Source organism: Miniopterus natalensis, chromosome 13 (genome assembly GCF_054644295.1).
Source record: "Miniopterus natalensis isolate mMinNat1 chromosome 13, mMinNat1.hap1, whole genome shotgun sequence".
In the NCBI taxonomy this organism is placed as follows: domain Eukaryota; kingdom Metazoa; phylum Chordata; class Mammalia; order Chiroptera; family Miniopteridae; genus Miniopterus; species Miniopterus natalensis.
The window spans coordinates 30,521,072-30,540,378 of NC_142093.1; the positions used below are offsets into that span (position 1 = coordinate 30,521,072).

Below are 19,307 nucleotides of genomic sequence, written 5' to 3' on the forward strand. Positions count from 1 at the left end.
CTTTAAGTTGCTCTAAATGCATGAATTTTCTACAACGGAAACCAATACCCTTTGAAATACATCATTCTGTAAAACTATGGTCCCTTGAGTAGCATAAGCTACTGCCAAAAATGTTCAAATTTAGTAGTATATTTACTAGTGAACTGGGCATGTGGATATTTTTTGACATTTTTACAATACTATTCTCTTGTAAAGATAAAAAGTAGCCTAAGAGTATTGCACAACTTATCACCCAGACTGATGGTAAGACCCATTTAGAGTTCAGAACTAACATTAGCCTTCTAACCCAGGAAACATTTTTTTAACATCACTATATGCTGTTTAGTCACTGGCTAGGTATAATAGTAAAAGTGGGTCAATTTCAAAAAAAAAAAAAAAAATGCTGGGCAATAAAGTTGTGGAACACTGTTTGTAATGGAAAATAGATCTAAATCTGAAAAAGACACATATCTTCAACAACAGACTAAAAGATAAAACAACCTTTATCAACAGAAGGAATGTTTATCAAAATCTATATAAAAAGTTTCAGAAAACAAAAGTAATCTTATTCCAGAAAAAAATGTTTATTTACATAAAAATATCAATGATTTTATATAAAAATGTTTAATAATTAATTTCTTTCAGTTATATCTGTAAACATCTCAAACCCCCTCCCCCAAAATATTTAGAACATGAGACTTTATCACACATTTTATCAATACAACTCTAAGTTCAGATATACAGGCACCTAACTCTTTGAAAACATTAACACTTCAGATTCAAGATGCTGATATAAGCACATGCGTTTATATCCACTCACTAAAAAATGAAAAAAAAACCACAACCCCACAATTACAAAAAGAGCAAGAAGAAAATGGCATCGACTAAAGCAAATTTTCGACAAACTTTATAAAAATAAAAATAGGTTTGAAGAACATTAGCTGACAAAACACGGAAGACAGAAAAAGGAGGTTCCAGGAGAGAGAGAGCTGGCAAAAAAGAAGTCAGTCAGTCTACAGAACAGAGGGTATGACATATATGAGGAGAAATTCAGGGAATACTTTTAAAAAAATAAGAAACCAAAAAGTAAAGAAGAAAATTTAACCTAAATTATAAACAATGAAGCTATGTTAAAATTGTAATTGTTCTACCATTAACTTTTCAATGAAAAGTATTTATGTAGTCATAAAAAAATCAAACTGCTTACTAATTACAATTTTAAAAACCCAGCAATAGACAATGCTAAAAGAATTACAGCTACAAATACTAATGTAAATATATTTGACCACTGCAAAAGATGACAAAAATTGAGAGGTAGAAAGGGGGAAGAGATGAGAAGGAAAGATTAGGAACACTAAAATTTCTAACTGCTAATTTGAAGGTAAAAGAATGCATATCATTAACTGAATGGACATGAAAGAAGTTTAACAAATATTAACCCTAATTGAAGAAAAAAGAACAGTAAAGAAGGGAGAGAGGTGGTAGTGTAGAAGCTAAATCCTTTCTAATTATAGTAATCAGTATGTAATTCCTAAAACTAATAAATCAAGCAATATTGAACATAGGCATATTATTAAAAAATATGGAAGTTGCAAGCATGAATATTTCAGAGTGTTTGTCTCAAAGAATAAGACTGGGGATAAGAAACGGTGTGGGAAAACTCTGCTGCTCTTCTTTCTAAGCCTTATAACCATGGTGAATATACACAAAAAGAGAACAAGAAGGGTGGGAAGAGAATAGAAACAAATCACCAACTAGTACTTTTCATACTTCACATTGCTGCTCCTTATCCAGATGTTCAAAATCATTACTGAACATCTAAAAAATTAGACAGAAATAAACAAAAGTTCTAGTCTTTTGTTTCCAGTCACACAAACAAAGATTATCATCTTTCCACACAGTTTAAGACATGGAGATAATACATTAGAGAAAATGTCATGCTCAAAACATGGCCTTGCAGTCAAAATGGTAAGATTAATTTTATTAAACTTTAAGAAGTCAAATAAAACAGTAAAAACATTTATAATTTTAGGTTAATCTTAGCCTAGTCATTTAAAATTAAACATTTTACCCATGTTGGTTTCTGTCTACTTTGTTTCGGGGACACGGAGAAACCTCATTATGATTATTAACACTTTGATTACATGTGACCTAGACTGCCACATGTCTCCTAGTATTTCCTCTCGCCTTCTTCCTTTTGGCAATAGAACCCCTGCCTCTACAGCACCCCCGACTACACCGAGTTTTAGCAGGTACACTCCATCCAGCTAGCAACCCTTCCTAGCTGCCCCTGCATATCTGCGTATCACTAAATTTTGGCCAATGGACTGCAAACAAAAATGATTGATATGTGCATCTTTTGGATCATGTTTATTAACAAAACTGTGTCTTCTCCTCTCCAGTGCCCTCTCACTCTCCCTTCCTTTAGACTAGATCTGAGACAGGCCAATATGAGCCAGCAAAGACCATACAGACAAGAACAACTCTCAGAGCAGCTCTGACGACTGGCACGTTCTGCAGTGATGGAGGTACTCTACATCTGCACCGTCCAAAACAGCAGCCACTGGTGATGTGGGACTTAAAATATAGTTAGTATAGACACTGACATTTTAATTTAGTTTAAATATAAATATATAGATATAAATATAAACACCAATAGCCACCAGAGATGAGTAGCTACTATACTAGCTACTGACCAATGCAGTCACAGTAGATGGTTGCGAAACAAATGAAAGAAATGTGGGTTCTTGGATGACCTTGTGGAACAGAGCCACCTGGACTCACTCTTGATCATCTGCACACCTCTGAACTGTTAATGAGAGATGAATAAAATTCTATCCTGTTTGAAATAGTGAGGATTTGGGGTTCTCTTTGCTAATAGTAGCTTAACCTATATCTTAACTAAAAGAACATATTTCTATCTATTCACAATAGAAAAGAAAATCTTAGAGTCTGGTCTATAAAAAAGATATTAATGAGGAAAATAAAATAGTGATAAGCTCTTACAAGTAATTTAAAAATCAGTCTTAAAAAAGTCTATTTCAAATGTTCTGCTTTATTGTTACAGTGGGTATCTTGATTTAAACAATATGGATTAATTGTACTCATTTAAATAAGATAAATAATTCACTTAATATATTTAGAAAACTTCCATCATTGGAAAGCTCAAATTTTTTTAATGTTATGAAATCACATTTAAAATTTATATCTAGAAGGAGTTTGGGTATTATTACTTAGCTAGGCATATTCAAATTTGACTAAAAATATAACAACACAAATATAAAATCTAAAGAAATAAAATATACCTTTGGCATTTTACTTCGTATTTGTAATCTGCTGCATTTCTTTGCAAGTATGCTTGCAATAAGCAAAATGGCACTAAACTTGACAGTTAAGTTTTATAAACATTTAAAAAGGATATTAGTTGCTTTAGGGAGGTTTTTGTTCTTGTTAGTGGATGAATGTTATCAGTACCGAGCAGCAAAAGGAATGAGCTTTATCTCTTGAAATACTGTACCTATTTTGACCAACAGCCTAAGTCATATAATTTTTCTTTCTTTAAATATCTAGATATATTTATATAGTAATAACATCGAACGGCAAACTGAGACCTTCATGGTTTAATAAAGCATCAAAATTTCCATTTTTACCACTACTCTCAAGTTTAAGCATTAATACTTCAAACCCACATTTCAAAAAACAACCTCCCTAATTGGTGTCTTTACTTCCTGTCTCTTCTGTACACCAACCTATCCTGCCTTCCATGACTAAATTAATCTTCCTAAGTATCTTTTTAACCATATCAACACCTTGCTAAAAGTACTCAATGAGTCCCCATTACCTGGGTATAAAGAATCCTCAGCCTAGCAGTCAAGACCCTTCAGTCTGGCCCTGATATTAATCCTCTTATGTGAGCAACTTATTTACTCCAAAATCCAAAAATGAATTGTCCATTTCCATCATTATAGCCTTGCCTTTACCAATCCCTCCCTTTTAAGGCTCTCTATATTCCTTCCAAGCTTATCCCCAAACCCACCTCATCTAAGAACCTTCTTAAATTATCTGTAGCCCAAAAGGACCTCACCTTTCCTGAAACTCTCACACTGCTCCTTTTCATGTAAGTTTTTGCTTTTTTATAAGGAACATAAAACGTTTTATACTTCAATGAATATGCCAATGCTCTATGTATTAAATGAACATGGAGAAGCTTTTGTGAGACTGGTTCATATTTATTGCTTCACATGCATGTTCTAAACAGCTGAATGCAAATTCTATTTAAATTAGATACTATCAACACATTACAAATTTAGAAAAAAACAATATTTTCACTATTAGATAACCTGCAGTTATTCAGTGGTTTGGATATGAATGAGGAAAAAACACTATTTATAAAGGTACTTTAGAATGAAAATCATATTATTAGCATCTATGTCCTTTTGTGTTATATAACAAAAGTTATTACTGGTTATAATTAAATCATAACACAAATTAAAACTCTGTAAAACTCATATACAGTCTAACATTTTGGGGTAAAGTAGTATCTCAACAACTTTATATCTACTTGACACAGGGATTATTTGAGTCACATAACATGTTTCTTTTCAACACTTACTATTAAGTATTATTAGTTTCAATTGAAAATGAAGAAAATGTGGCTCAGGTAGGTTATGTTACTTGACGAAGGTGACACAGCTGATGAGCATAATCAATGTCCTTGTCTAGTTATTCGAATTAATTTAGTATAAACAAGTATCTCCATTTAACAGAAATAAAACTAGAAGATTTCCTTTTCCCTTTCCAATGCCTTCCTACATTCTTAACTATTTTAAAAACTAAGGTCTTAACACTGAAGCACCTGAAAATAAGTCAAAATGATTTTTCTCTATTCTATCACTTTACATCCAAAAAATGACACATGATCCATGTCATCAATGCCTTGAAACAGTTCAACTAAAAACAGGTATAAAATAAATTGCTGAACATCTAATTGAAATGTGTAAAAAAAAGGCATTTCTAAAACATATTTTAAAATAGACATACTTATCCCAACCAAGAATTCCTATCTCTTCAATAAGGCTTGAGTAGAATTGGGGAGGAGGAGGTAGTGCATGTATCTCTTCTTTATTCTTTAAAGCAACTTCCTGTTTAAAAGAAAAAAACTTGAATTGGCTAAGGAATGCTAGACAATGAAATGTTAGCACCTGATTACACAACACAATTTCATAATCTTCTTTGTGCCTAACTAAAGTATCCATTGTTTTTACAGAAAATCCAACCAACTCTTTCCATTTCTTATCAAAAAAGACACATGAAAAAGTTAAAAGATTACACTGAAGATCATATAAAAATGTCAATTATTATACCTTCAACCGTAAGACTTTAATATTCTCCTAGACTATGACATCTATCAAAGATGAAAAAAGTTAAAAAAAAAAAACTCATCCCCAAGGCTTCACCACTATCTTACTACTCCTGTGAACATAAAGTTTGATAGAAAGAAACATGTACCTTTAAAGAAAAGCCTGAACTCTAAGTACATTGCCTAAACTGATATATTTGTACACCATTATGAATCACCTTATAAACAAAAACCTTTCATTATCACAATAAATACCTGCTAATTTCTTTTTTCATTTTATGTAAATCCGAGACCAGGTAAGTCTAAGTGTTTTGCCATCTGATTAGATCATAGTTTCTTTTTCTACTAGGCTCACGTTATGATATCTTTAAGATGGTTTATGTTCCCCCAAACAAAACTGAAATTACGTTTTTATTTTATTATATTTTATTATTTTATTTATTTTTTAAATATAACTTTATTTCAGAGAGGAATGGAGAGAGAGAGAGGGAAAGAGAGAGAGAAACATCAATGATGAGAGAGTCATCATGGATAGGCTGCTTCCTGCACACCCAGACTGGGGATCGAGCTTGCAACCTGGGTGCGCCCTGACCGGGAATCAAACAGCAATCTCCTGGATCACAGGTCGATGCTCAACCTCTGAGCCATGCCAGCAGGGCTAAAATTACATTTAAAGAAGCAATACAAAAATCACTAGAATTGCTGAGGCCAAAAATTACCAATTACTTCAAAGGTGCTATCCTAGACAAATATCTTATTTGGAAAGTAAAAATAAAAGTATCTACAATTTATATAGATGTTCATATGGCCTGGATTACCAAATGGTATTGTAAAAACTAAACAAATAAAATTTTAAAAAAAAAATCGGATACTATAACTAACAAAGCCATATGGAAACAAACACAAAAATTATAAATGTTTCTGGTAAATGTAACGCTAATAAAAGGTATAAAATTTAACCCTTTAAGTATATGTTTAATCTATTAGCCCTTATACCTTTTTCTTTTTCAACATGGATAGGATACTATCAAATTAAGGTAACACTAGAAAGAAACAGATTTTACAAAACAGTATTTCAAAATCAGAACTACTATTAGCTGAAAGTACTTTAATAAAGTTCTAAATTTGTTTTATGATTTAAAAAATAAAATTAAAATTAGAAAACTCTGTGAAACCAGATTTATAAAGCCCAGAATATCAATTTGGATTTAATTAGAAGGTAAGCTCCTAGAAGACAAGGAAAATATTGCCTTTTTTACAAACTAAATACCTCATATCTGTAATTAGCCTGCTGGTCCATAAAAATAAATCTGTATTATGAAGATTATCCTCTGTTTCTAAAAAAATAAATAAGTCAGTATAGTTCCTGTATTTATAACAGCTATACAGTATTTTCTTTGAAATTTCTATTTTTATTCAGAAATATTAATTACTGCTACCCACAAATATTGAAAATAAAAAGAAACTTGGATAATAATAAAAATGTATTTTAATCCTAAATTTATGATATTTGTAAACTCTGCCTTCTACCTTAGGTCAGACAAGTTACTCCTATTCTAGAAGCATAACAGGAAAAAAGGAAAAGTCAGAGAAACAAAGCATTCTTTACAAAGAAGGAGGCAAAGGTATATAGAAGGAAGAACACAAGCTTTACACACACAGGTTTTAAATCCTAGTACATTTAACTTGAACATTTCCTAGTATTGAGGCCTAAGGCAGTTAATGACTTAGCTCTAAAATGGGAATAAAATAGCCTACACCTCACACAGTTTTTTAAAATATGGGTAATTGTTCATTTATTAAATATATACAGAACACCTACCATATGCCCAATTATTACTAAGAAATTCCATGGGAGATTTACAGAATTTCCTGACAAATTCAGTAACTACTGATTTCATTTGGGTATCAATACTTTCATCAGTGATTATATTATAGGAACCCTATTACTGACAACACACCCCAACAAATGAACTAATAATTATTCTATTTCTAGGTACACTGTCATAATTGTGTAATAATATAACCAACACTGTCCATAATTTATTTAGAAAGCTAAAAAATAGGATCTCATTTTATTTAGAATTGCAGTAACAAATGTACTGAGGAGAATATTGTGACTCAGAAATTAACTTGATAGTTTTGGTTTTAATCAACGATTGTTTCTTCAAAATTAAATAATCGATAGGCCAAAAATAATAATTATGTTAACAGCAGAAACCAAGATTTTCACAGTAAGATAAAAAACATACGAGAAGTACAAAAACAATCAAGACTTACAGGATATGGTAACAGTGTTAGAAAACAAATGCTTACCAAAACCATTTTCAACTCCATCATAAAGCTCATTAGATCAGGAGAGTGCTTCATTCTCTAGATCAAAATAACATTTCCAATTAATTTCACTTGTACAATGAATATTCCAGTCACTGAAACTGAAATAAAATACAGGTCCCTGTGAATGTGAAAAAAATATTAGCTATATCTATAGCATAAAAGTATAAGAATTGGAATATTGGTCATTGTCTTTACTATTTCTACCAATTTCATTTTGAAAGAGTAATTAAAGCTTAAAAATCTACTCTGGTGAGATATACTGAACTGAGTAAGAATTTCACTTAAAACCTCACACACTCCTCTCGTCCTTTAGCACTGATTACTATTAAGTTTAGCAAATCTAGCAAACCACACCATTATTTTTTGTAAGTGATATAGGAGTGAAGAACGTGAAAATAGGAGCATAAAATATAAAAATCAGGCAAATCTATACAACTATAAAAAAACTAGTTAGAGCAATTAATTAATAATTATAAACAATACTATCTATTTTTATTTTTTATTGACCTTAAAGACCACCTATAATAATTATTTTTGTCCTTTCACAATTAATCCACATTAATTCAAAAGGAATCAATCTTTCAATAAGGTAAAACCAATATAACAAAATGGCAAAAAAACCCCACCACTTCTAAAGTAGAATGAATATTTAAGAATCATGGTTCCATTTCTTAGAAATCATTCTTAAAATAACTATATAATAAAAGAAATTAAATTTAAATTCTAATTTGAAATTGTTCTTAGATAAAACTATATCATTTCTCTGCTTGAAGTCAAAATACTGTATCTGTGTTACTTTTTGTGATGCTCTGTGCTACAGCCACACAGTTCTGGGCAAAGTCAGTATGTGAATTTGTTCACTCTCTTTAGATACAAAAATAATAACCTAAGATATTTCAGCAATGTATGAGACATATGATTCACATATTAACATAGCTTTGAGTGGGTACATGTTTGTAGAACAAATCTTTGATTTTCCCTTCTTCTGTACAATATCTACCCCCCACCCCTTAGTTTAGTGGAGATGAGTAATAAATTATATCCAGGGTTTGCAACCTATAGTCCAGAGGCTAAATTCAGCCAATGCATGCTTTTGTAAATGAATTTGTACTGAAATGCAGTGAAGTCATTCCTTTTACCTCTTGTCATGGCTGCTTTGGAGCTACAGGGCAGAGCTGAGTGGCTGCAATAGAGATCTTATGGTCCACGAAACCTGAAAAATTTACTATCTGGCCCGTCACTGAAAAAGACTGTTGATCCCCCTGACCCATATTTACTACTTAAAAATGATACAAGGCAAGAATAGTAATATTCATCTGGACTTTGGAATAAAACAAAGACTCAACTAATACTGGGTTCTACGTTACCAACTGGAGGGCAGAGAGGAGATTGGGACTTTTTCTAGGGACCTTCTTGGTGAATTGGTGAAGAAAAACAGAAATTTTATTATACTTAGTCTTTATTAAAAAGTTTTTTCAGGCTATTTAAATATCTCAATAGATTCATTTCTTAAACTTTAATATATAATATAAATAGTCATAGGGGATCGGGAGGGGGCAATGGAGAGAAAACAGAAATAATTTAAACATCCTCTTAAAACACTGCTGTAATTATACTGCCAGCAATGACAGCCTACATTCTACAAATCAAATAGTTTATCTCCTATTATTTCTTTGTGGTTCAGTGATGCTTTATGTGTGAGTTTCTGTCACTGTCAGTTATCATAGATAATAACCTGCCTTTTAGATTGAGAAAATATAGGAGGGAAAAACATACAAATGAAATGCAATTCTACTTAATTTATTTTTCTACAAGAGGCATTTCATTATTTTCAGTTGCTTCAGTAACAGTGATTTTGCTTTAAAGTTTCTTAACTCTTTAAAGGAATTTTTAGGTAGAGGAAGCTAAACATTAACAGTAACTAAACTTGGGTGCAGGGGGTGGGCAAAATGGGTGAAGGTGGTTGAAAGGTACACACTTCCAGTTATAAAATGATTTTAAAAGAGTAACTAAAATAATCCTGCCTGTATCTCACTGATGGAGCCTTTACAACTACTCCTATTATATGCACATACATGATCCCAAGTGATTTCCACACCTTTTCTGTTATTAATCTAGAACCACAATCCTATTTTGGGCACAAATATCCTATGACTCCTAAATGGGTCCTGGCATTTTTTCATACCACTACTATTCTGTCTTAGCAGAAAAATCACTCAAAAAGTGATGGATCCGGATAAGGGTGAATGCACTTGAAGACCCTAAAATCTCAAGGATGGAAATCAGTTTCAACACAAATGCTGACAGTAGATGTGCTAAGGATTCTGAGACAGAAAAACATTTTATATAATGTATAGATCCTTAAAATATTTCATAGAGATGAAGCCTACAAAATTTAGCAACTAGTTTGTTACAATATTCTGCAAAGTAAGTCTTTAAAAAAGAGTAAACTTAGTAATTTCTTATCCTTGCTTAAAACATAAACCTTTCAAAGGACTTACCTGTTGTATTATTTGATGGTATCCACTAAGTATTGTCCTCAGCTTCCAACTACATAGTAATCTAAAATTTTAATGGAATAAAATAATGTATTCATTGTTCAGAATAGGAAAAAGCTTACATGTATGCTAACACAAACAGGCATAAGCATAGAAAAGAATGACAAACATAATTCTGACGACAAAATTTTTACCACTTATATAGAGTTAAAAGCCCTTCAAACTGACAATACTAATTTTATTTCAAAATGTAAATAACTGCAATCAGCAAATAATAGGCAAACAGTACATCCTTTTTTAAACATAGCAAAGTTTTCTACTGAACTAGATTCTGCTCCAAGGAAGGTTAAATAGAACCAACAGTTTAGATCATAATATACAGAACTTGTATTTGAGAAAGTATATGTAGCAATATAATCTTCTTCAAATTCCAGAGTAATATAACTAAAAGGATACAGACTTTTAATTGTGTTAGTGATAGTTAATGTTCATCTGTCTACTGGATCACCTCAGCTGTGCTCTCAACATTGCTAGGCAAGTAACTCTTCTAGGAAGAGATTTAACTTACCTAGAAGTAGGAGGCCTGAGTTTTCATAGTGTTGGCCACTCTTTTTCTTTTCTTAAAGTAGTTTATACTATTTACATTTCCTTTCTACCCACTCTAAAACCCAATAAACCTGGCTTCTGTCTACATAAAACCTAAGCATATCTAAAACGATCCCTTTGCAACACTCAGCACTGTTAATCACTCCTTCTTTAAGTCTCTCTTTGTTCGGCTTCAGATTTTCCTCTTACCTTTCTGGTCAACCCTTAGCCTTCTTCCAAGGTACTCTTTATTTACCAGTCCTTTAAGTGGTGGTATGCCTTCAAGAGTATGTCATTGGCTTTCTCTTTTCACCCCATACATGCAGGCACTGGGAAGTATATCCGTACTCAAGAGTCCCAAACCCCATGCCTACTGTGACTTCCACATACACCTCAATTCCAAGTCTCACACTCGAATTCCACACCAACAGAACTACTACCTACTAAATAACTCCTCTTGATATTTCACACCTGCTATGTCTTAAAACAATTTCTCTTCTAGTTCTCCATTAGTGTTCTCTTCTCTAGCTTTGGGATCTAAGCCAGAAACTTGGAAAGCATCATCCATTCCTCTTTACCTTTCATTTCCCGCTTCTAATCACAACACAGCTTTCTATTTCTAATTCTTTTGTAGCCTCCCTTTATACTTCAGTTCAATACTTGTTAGTGAAATTTACACAACTCCAGTTTACTGCTTTGAATTAAAAAGAAAATTAGAGAATTAATATGTCACCTCTGAAAAGTACTACAGCACGAGGGAAAAATCATTTACAAATGCACACTGACTTGGAAAAATCAGAAATGACTAATAAGCATTTTAGGCCAAACTCTACTGACTAAAATCAGTTTGTACCAGATTAACTGACTGCCCATCCCACAAAGATGCATGTATAGAACAAAACACCACATCACCTTGCATTCTTCAGTTGCAAATCTTCGGGCAACAATATTCTAAGATGGAAATCTCTTCCCTGTGGAAAATATTGAAAAGGTTCAAATTTCCATCTTTCACATAATGTTATGAATTTCACTTAATTTTAGAATCACATAGAAAAGGCAATGTTTACTTTACTTTCTAAAAGGTATCAACTTTATCCAAATGTTTATACTTATTAAAATATAAGCAACAGAATACTGCATTTGAGAGAAAATAACTGTCAGTAACTTTGTAATGACTGGGAAATCAAAACACTGAGATTGTTTTCAAAGATACAGTCACTCACATAACCATAAGAACTATAAGAAATTGTTAATGTAGACATAAAAAAGATTTTTAAATGTTATTTCTTAGGAAATAAATTTTTGAAAAGAAAATTCCTTCAAATTGCTTTGAATATAGAAGAAAAAGCCCAAAATATTGATAAGTAAAAATAAGAATATGTGATACATTATGGGCTTCATATTTTCAATTTTCTATATTTTATAAAATAAAAATATATTTAAATAATCTAAACATACAAATATCAGAGAAATGTTTTCATAAATCAGAATGTATTTAATTCTCCCACACTTGCAGACATTTAATAAGTAAAACTGCTAACATATTATTTACTTCTCTTAATTTAAATATTCACTAGCTATATATTCAAGTATACCAAGTATATTCAAGAGTCTTTCTAAGGAAGGAAGAACTGTTTTCTGAGAAATACATTCAGTTTTACTTTCTTGAGAAAGTGAATGAGTAAGCAGCTTAAACTTTGTACCTTAAATAGGATAATACACATGAAATCTGAGCAAAGGTAAGCAGAAAAAAGACAAACAGAATTATAATCTTTTACTCCAACAGTATAAAATGAAAAAGAGTAATAAAATTCTCGAAAAACAATTACCACGAGAATTTGAGCACAGTCTCCCTTAAAGCAGTTTCAAAAATAGAGGAACACAATTAAATGTACCCCATAACCTTTACTTTCATGGTAATATTACAGTTCTGACTTTCATTACATTTAAATGTCCTTTAAAAAAATGAAACAAAATGTACTACTGACCTTTTCAAAAGGTCAAGTAACAATAATTCACTATTTCATTAAAGCACTAAAAGGTATTATGTAGTAACTTTAACCTAACTTTATAGACATCCCACACATAGGTGTAAGAACAATCTGGAATTCAAAATTTACATGAAAAATAGTAAAACTTCTCTACTGATCTGTTATCTGAAAGAATAAAATTCCAAAGTCCCTTATTTGCAAAAATCCAGCCATTTTAAAAGGTCAAATGTCATGTCACATGCCATCATACTTTTCTGATTAAAAAAAAATATATCCTAAATTAGCTCTTTTTAGTTAATTGCTCTCAAGAAGCAGATTTCCCAGGCTTAGAGGAAACAAAAGTACTGACAGTTGCCTAAATGTGATCCTCTCTATACATCCTTCCAAAAGACTATATAGATCAATATTAAGAACAAAAGAACCCACAAAAATCTCATGTCTTCAGCAAAATCAGAATACAGAGAACACTGTAACTTTCAAATTACCTGTAGAAAAAATATATAGACCACTTTCCAGTTCTGTTCAGTTGGAAAACCTTGTACTTTAAAAGCCAACAAATAGAAGAGTGTTTACTGGCAGAGCCAAATTAGTGTAGGCTAACGTCTGCTCTGTTTCTGCTTAACAAAGCTTAAAAGCAAACCCTGAAAAGATCAAACTATTTCCAAGTAACTTAACTGCCACTTAGAACAAATCTCAAGAATATTTAAGAGAATAAAATATATCTAGCACACAACAGGTAGAATGCACAATGTCTGGCATTCAATCAAAATATACCAGGTAGGCAGAGAAGCAGGACAATAAGATTCATAACAAAAAGAGAAATCAAGACAAATAAATATAAAAATGGCAGAAAGAACTGCTTTAAAAATTTTTAAACAGTTATAATATTACATATATTCAAAGTTGAGGAAAGCATGAGTATGCTAAACAGACACAGGAAAGATATAAAGAAAGACATAAATTTAATAGATAAAAAATGCAATGTCTGAAATGAAAAATATCCTAGATGGTATTAACAGCAGATTAAATCTTGCAAAAGAAGATATTCGTGTACCTGAACCATAGAAATAGAACATCCAAAAAAAAGCCCACCAAAAAAACAGAGAGACTGTTAAAAAAAAGAACAGACCATCAACAAATTATACAACAACTTAAATTGGCTTAATATGCATGTATTTGGAGTCTACAATACAGGTGAGAGAGAGGGGAAAACAAAACAAAATACTGAAGAAATAATGGCTGAATTATTTCCAAATTAAATGAAAATAGTCTCACGGATCTGGGGGGTAAGTGCACAAATTCTATGGAGAAAATATATGAAGAAAACTACACCAAGGTACATCATTATCAAATTGACAGAAACCAATGACAAAGAGAAAAATCTTAAAAGCAGCCAAAGGAAAAATAACACACTATTCACAGAGAAAAAAATAAGAAGAAAGAGGTCTCATAGAAAATAATTCAACACAATGAACATCTTTTAAAGCACTAAAAGGAAAAAAGTCAACCTAGCATCTTATACCCAGTGAAAGTATCTTTCAAAAGCCCAATCAATTTTTCAGACATGAAGCAGCTGAAAGAATCAGCAGCAGACACACACTGTGTGAAATATTAAAGGAAGAACCTCAGGAAGATAGAAAATGAAATGAGGTGGAAATCTGGTATACAACAAAAAATACCAGAAACAGTCAGTGTACAAGTAAATATAAAGGCATCTTTTCTTGTTTTTAGAAGTCTCTTTAAAGGATAACTGACAGTGCCAAAGCTGGAACAGTTTGAACAACAAATAAAGTAAGACAGAATAAAGTGGTATCTTGGATGGGATCCTGCAACAGAAAAAAATTATTAGGTTAAAAACTAAGAAAATCTGAATAAAGTATGGACTTGAGTTAATAATAACATATGGTATTGGTTCATTAATTGTAACGAATGTACCATACTAATGTAAGATGTTAATAAAATAGGACAAACTGTGTTTGTGTGGGGAAGGGGATGGTATATGGGAACTCTCTGTGCCATTTGCTCAATTTTTGCATAACTCTAAAACTGTTCTTAAAAAATATAAGTCTATTGATAAAAAAGAATTGACTGTTTAAGAGAAAATTAATAGCAGTCTATTTGGAGGGTTACAAGATAAAGAGAAATAAAATATATGACAACAATAGCACAAAAGCCAGGAAATGACAAATAGATGTTGATGTAAGATTCTTATACTATAAGTGGTAGAATTGAAAGTAGATGGTAAGTTAAACCCTAGAGCAACCACTAAACAAGAGAGACAAAAATAATATAGCTGACAAATAAACAGTGTGTATAAAATGGAATCTTAATATTACTTTAAGGTAAACCATGAAAGGTTTAAAATGTATACTATAAACCCTAAAGCAACTACCTAGGGAAAAAGAAAAGCTAGTAAGCTGACAGAAGAGATAAGTGCAATTATAAAAAACCAACAACAATGTAAATTACAGAAAGATAGGAAAAAGATAAAAAATAAATAACACATGGAATAAAGAGAAAATATTCAGGATATTAGATTTAAACCCAACCATACCAATAATCATTTAAATGTAAATGGTTATTAGATTGGTTGTGTATGTGTGTCACTGTTCTCATGAAATATACCTGGAGTATTTAGGAATAAAAGGGCACTACGTATGCAACTTAATCTCAAACTGTTCAGCACCTAACATTCTTAGGGATAGGTAAAAGTTTCATTTAGCAAGTGATTTTGATAATTCACTCAATATTTTTGAGAGGTTATGTTTAAAGAACTGCACACAAAAAATGAAGTCTTCGAAACATATGGTGATTCCTAGGATATAGCCCCAATCCTGAAAGAATATGTGTTCTGGGGAGGGGGCACGATGTTGACTGTAATGGTCAGGGAACAAAAGTCTATACTCAAAATTCTGACCTAAGGTATCTTGGTGCAAATACAGAGGGGGGGAAATCCAGGCGTGGAATCAGCCTGAGTTTAAGGGGGTCTGTTGCGATCATGGACAAGAAACTTAAAACCTCTCCATTTCCCATGCCTTGATTTATTCAACTATGAAATGAGAATAATGATTTTTTTTTGAATTTCCGTCTCAAAGGGCTGAGGTTAATATTAAGTGAGATAGTGTACTTGGAAAGCGCTTTGTAAACTACAAAGCCCTACACGTGTGTCATAACTCCACATGAGAGGCTACTTGGAATCAGCAGACGTAATTAACTGCTGTTAACTTTCCTACAAAACGTGCCAAGTAGATGTGGGCGGGTGCACACCACTTGACAGGGCGGCAAAACGAGGTTTCCGTCCAAAATGTTCTTTCTTCAGGAAACACCAACATAATAATTAGCAGGGATTCCCGTGAACGGCCACCGACCCTCGTGGATGTGGGCGGGTGAGAACAGAGATAAGCAAAAAAATTTCCAAAACCAAAAAAGTGTACGCGCGGGTCAGAGGCTGAATTAGGACGGAAGCAACCCCGAGAGGGGAGGGCAGGGGGCGTGGCCCTGCGCCCCGCCCCGCCCCCGCGCCGGCCCCGCGCGCGCGCCCGTCTCAGGGCGCCCGGCCCCGCGCGGGGACCGGGTCCGGGCTTGCGGGTTTAGGCGCGGCAGCGGCGGCGAGCAACGGGCTCCCAGCGACGCCGTCGGTGCCCAAACCTCCCGTCTCCGCGGAGTCCTTACTCGCCGCCCCTCTCAACCCCAGAAGTCAGGGCTCCCGACCGCCTCCGCTCGCAGGCTCCACGGGGCGGCGCCGCGCCGCGGGACGGGGGTTCTCCTCGCGAGGGAGCGGCGCCGGGCGAGTACCTGAGCAGTGACGAAGCCCTCATACACGGTTCTCGCTCGGTTCTGCGGCAGCAGCAACGGGAACTGGCGCCACAGGCCGGTTCCCGTCTCCTCCATGGCCCGCGGTCCGGGAGCCTCAGGGGCCCGTCCGCCGGCCGGGCGGCGCACATGCGCAGTTCCGCCCGCGCCCGGCGCGCTGGGGGGGCGGGACGCCCGGCGTTGGCGGGAAAAGGCCTCGAGGAGCCCGCGCGCGGAGCTGAAGGTCTGGCGCTGGGGGGACGCCTGGGCGTGAGCCCCGCCCGCACAGGGGGGGCTCACTGGGAGGCGGCATTGGCCCCCACGAGAGGCGGGAGGGGGGTGCTCCCAGCGTCACGGCGCTGGCTGAACGGGGCCATTCTAGCCCCGACTTAGCAGAGCCCTCTCGGTGATTTTGCCCAATCTTATTGAAATGCTGCTGCAGCTTTGGAGTTGCGTTCCTCCTCGAGTACCGTGGCTTACCCCGCACCGGCCGCGCCGCCCTCTCACTGTCATCAGTCTCCCGGTAAGCCTGCCCCACAGGGCCTCCGGTGTGCCCTCAGCGCACGGAAGAATACGTTACTCTGTGTATAACAGTTTACCCCCTGCAGTGCATTCCATTCACCGTATCATATGCAGCATATTACAGTTGGGACTGAACAGGTTTGCCCCGAGGCCCCGTCGCGCGCTGAGTTCTGGCGCACGCACTGCGACCACACACGGCAGGCAAAGCGCGAGGAGCGGTTACCGACGGGCTGCGCGCACCCAAGTTTGTTTTTTGGCGACGCTTTCCAGACGTTTTTCTAACTTAGGAATGGTAATCATCTGTTCCCTTTTACTAAGGGTTGATTAAGTAAGGACCTTATTGATACTGACTGCACGATTGTCGGGTCTTCCAACCAATGCGTCGCACTTTCGCGGCCTGGCATTTCAAAGCACGGCCGTCATACGCCAAGGCCGCGCGAAGATGAGTGGGGCGCCCCCTCCCATCTTCGTTGCCCTCGGAACGGAACCAGACTTCCTGAAGGTTCCTCCCGTTTGACAGGAGTTGTCACGGTATGCCGGGTGCCTAGAGGTCGACAAGAACGCTGCAGCCGTTAGATACAAATCACACTAAGGCAGTGCTTCCCGAGGTACGATTCTGGGGACAGTGGCATCGGCATCACCCGGGAGCCTGATAGGAATGCTGATTCTCCCGCCTCTCTCTCGGACCTAGGCAACCCCGAAGTCGGGGAGGGAGGCCCCACCCTCTGTGTTTAACAAGCCCCCGCAGGTGGTTATGATGAACGCTCAAGTTTTTCCCCGTGAAGCCTCTAGCCTTTTCTCAAAGTCCTCGGATGCTGCCGCTTTTTGGGAAGCTTTATTTATCTGCTGAAAATTATTGCTCTCCCTAATCACTTAGTGTATTTCCTGGTGCAGTGTAAGTGTTCATTAACTATTTACTGAATTAAATTTCCATTAGTCCTATAAACAAAGTAAAAGCAAGTCCTTCAGGTAAGGGATGGGGAATGGCAAGATGTGAGGCTGAGCAGGTAGGAAAGAAAGACATCAGTCTCATGTGACGGTAGACATTTGGGCGCTTGTAGAGCTATTAAAGGCGGGTGTGTGTGCTTTAAATCTGGGAACTGGTCTGATAGATTTAACTTTTCGAAAAATTTCTCAGGGAGCTCTGTAGAGCATGACTAGGGGCAGTAAGATCAATTAGGAAATGATTACCATAATCCAGAGAAGATGCTGAAGGAATAGTTATGAGAAATGATATTAAGGAGGTGGAGATCCTGCCTCTCAGCCCTCTTTTGGCACCTCCTCTTCATCCACTTGTAACAGTTGGGGTGCTTCATTGCTCATTACTGGTCCCCCTTCTCTACCCTCTCCTCTCAGTAATCCCCTGTAGTCTATGGATATTAAGTGTCAGCCATATACTGGTGACTTCTAAATTTATCTTTCTCACCCCACCCTTCACACTTGCATACCTAACTGCTACATGATATATCCACTTTAGATGTCTAATTGTCATCTCAAAGTGTATTAAAATGGACCTCCAAAAATGACCATTTTATAATTTCTAAAGAAATAACTGACTTAGGCAGTGAGCACCACTAGATGCTTAAACCATGATATGAAAGGTTAAAGTGGGATAAATATTCACACAATGCAAAATTATCAACTTAATAATGGTGGAATCAGGTTATCACCACCTGACACCTCTTTGGTTAAAAGCCAGACACCCATATATGAAGTTTCAAATGATGTGTTGCAATAAGAAGTACAACACCAAAGATATTTGACATAAATCTAATCAAGCTTTTGGGTGTAACTTCTAGTTTACTGGTAAACATGACATCAGGAGAACAATCAGGCAAATCCAGAATGCCAAGTATATCATAGTACAAATGAACTAATTTGTTTATCCAGTCAGTGGCATGGAGGAAAAAACACAGCAGGAGGGAAAAGGACTGTTCACGTTTAAAAAGAGACTTAGGAAACATTAACACTCAAGAGCAATATGAAACTTTGAACACTAATTTGAACAAACCAATTGTGCAAGCATACGCAGTGGCCCTGGGAAAGAAAGATTTCTGAATTGGTGAAGTTTTGGTAATGGTACAGACATCCAAGACTAAGAACAAGAAAGAAAATTAATATATTTAATGTATAACATGTTAAAATGTAAATTTGTGTGAAATCTTTATGTGGAGATGATCACAAACTAGTGGTTCACAATCATGGGCAATTTTGATGCCCAGGGAACATTTGGCAATATCTGGA

At 35.4% G+C, this 19,307-nt stretch overlaps 1 protein-coding gene across 1 annotated transcript in view; it reads right to left on the reverse strand.

The window, feature by feature from the left end:
* Nucleotides 1-16,644, reverse strand: part of FANCL (FA complementation group L) — a 46,329-nt gene extending 29,685 nt beyond the window's left edge. Inside the window, exons 1-5 of the mRNA XM_087823580.1 lie at nt 16,545-16,644; nt 11,671-11,729; nt 10,177-10,237; nt 7,655-7,711; nt 5,020-5,120 (exon numbers count right to left, since the gene is read on the reverse strand). Coding sequence (XP_087679706.1) covers nt 5,020-5,120; nt 7,655-7,711; nt 10,177-10,237; nt 11,671-11,729; nt 16,545-16,640 — 374 coding nt within the window. The 5' untranslated portion in view covers nt 16,641-16,644. The remainder of the gene's footprint in view (nt 1-5,019; nt 5,121-7,654; nt 7,712-10,176; nt 10,238-11,670; nt 11,730-16,544) is intronic.
* Between the last annotated feature and the right edge of the window lie 2,663 nt (nt 16,645-19,307).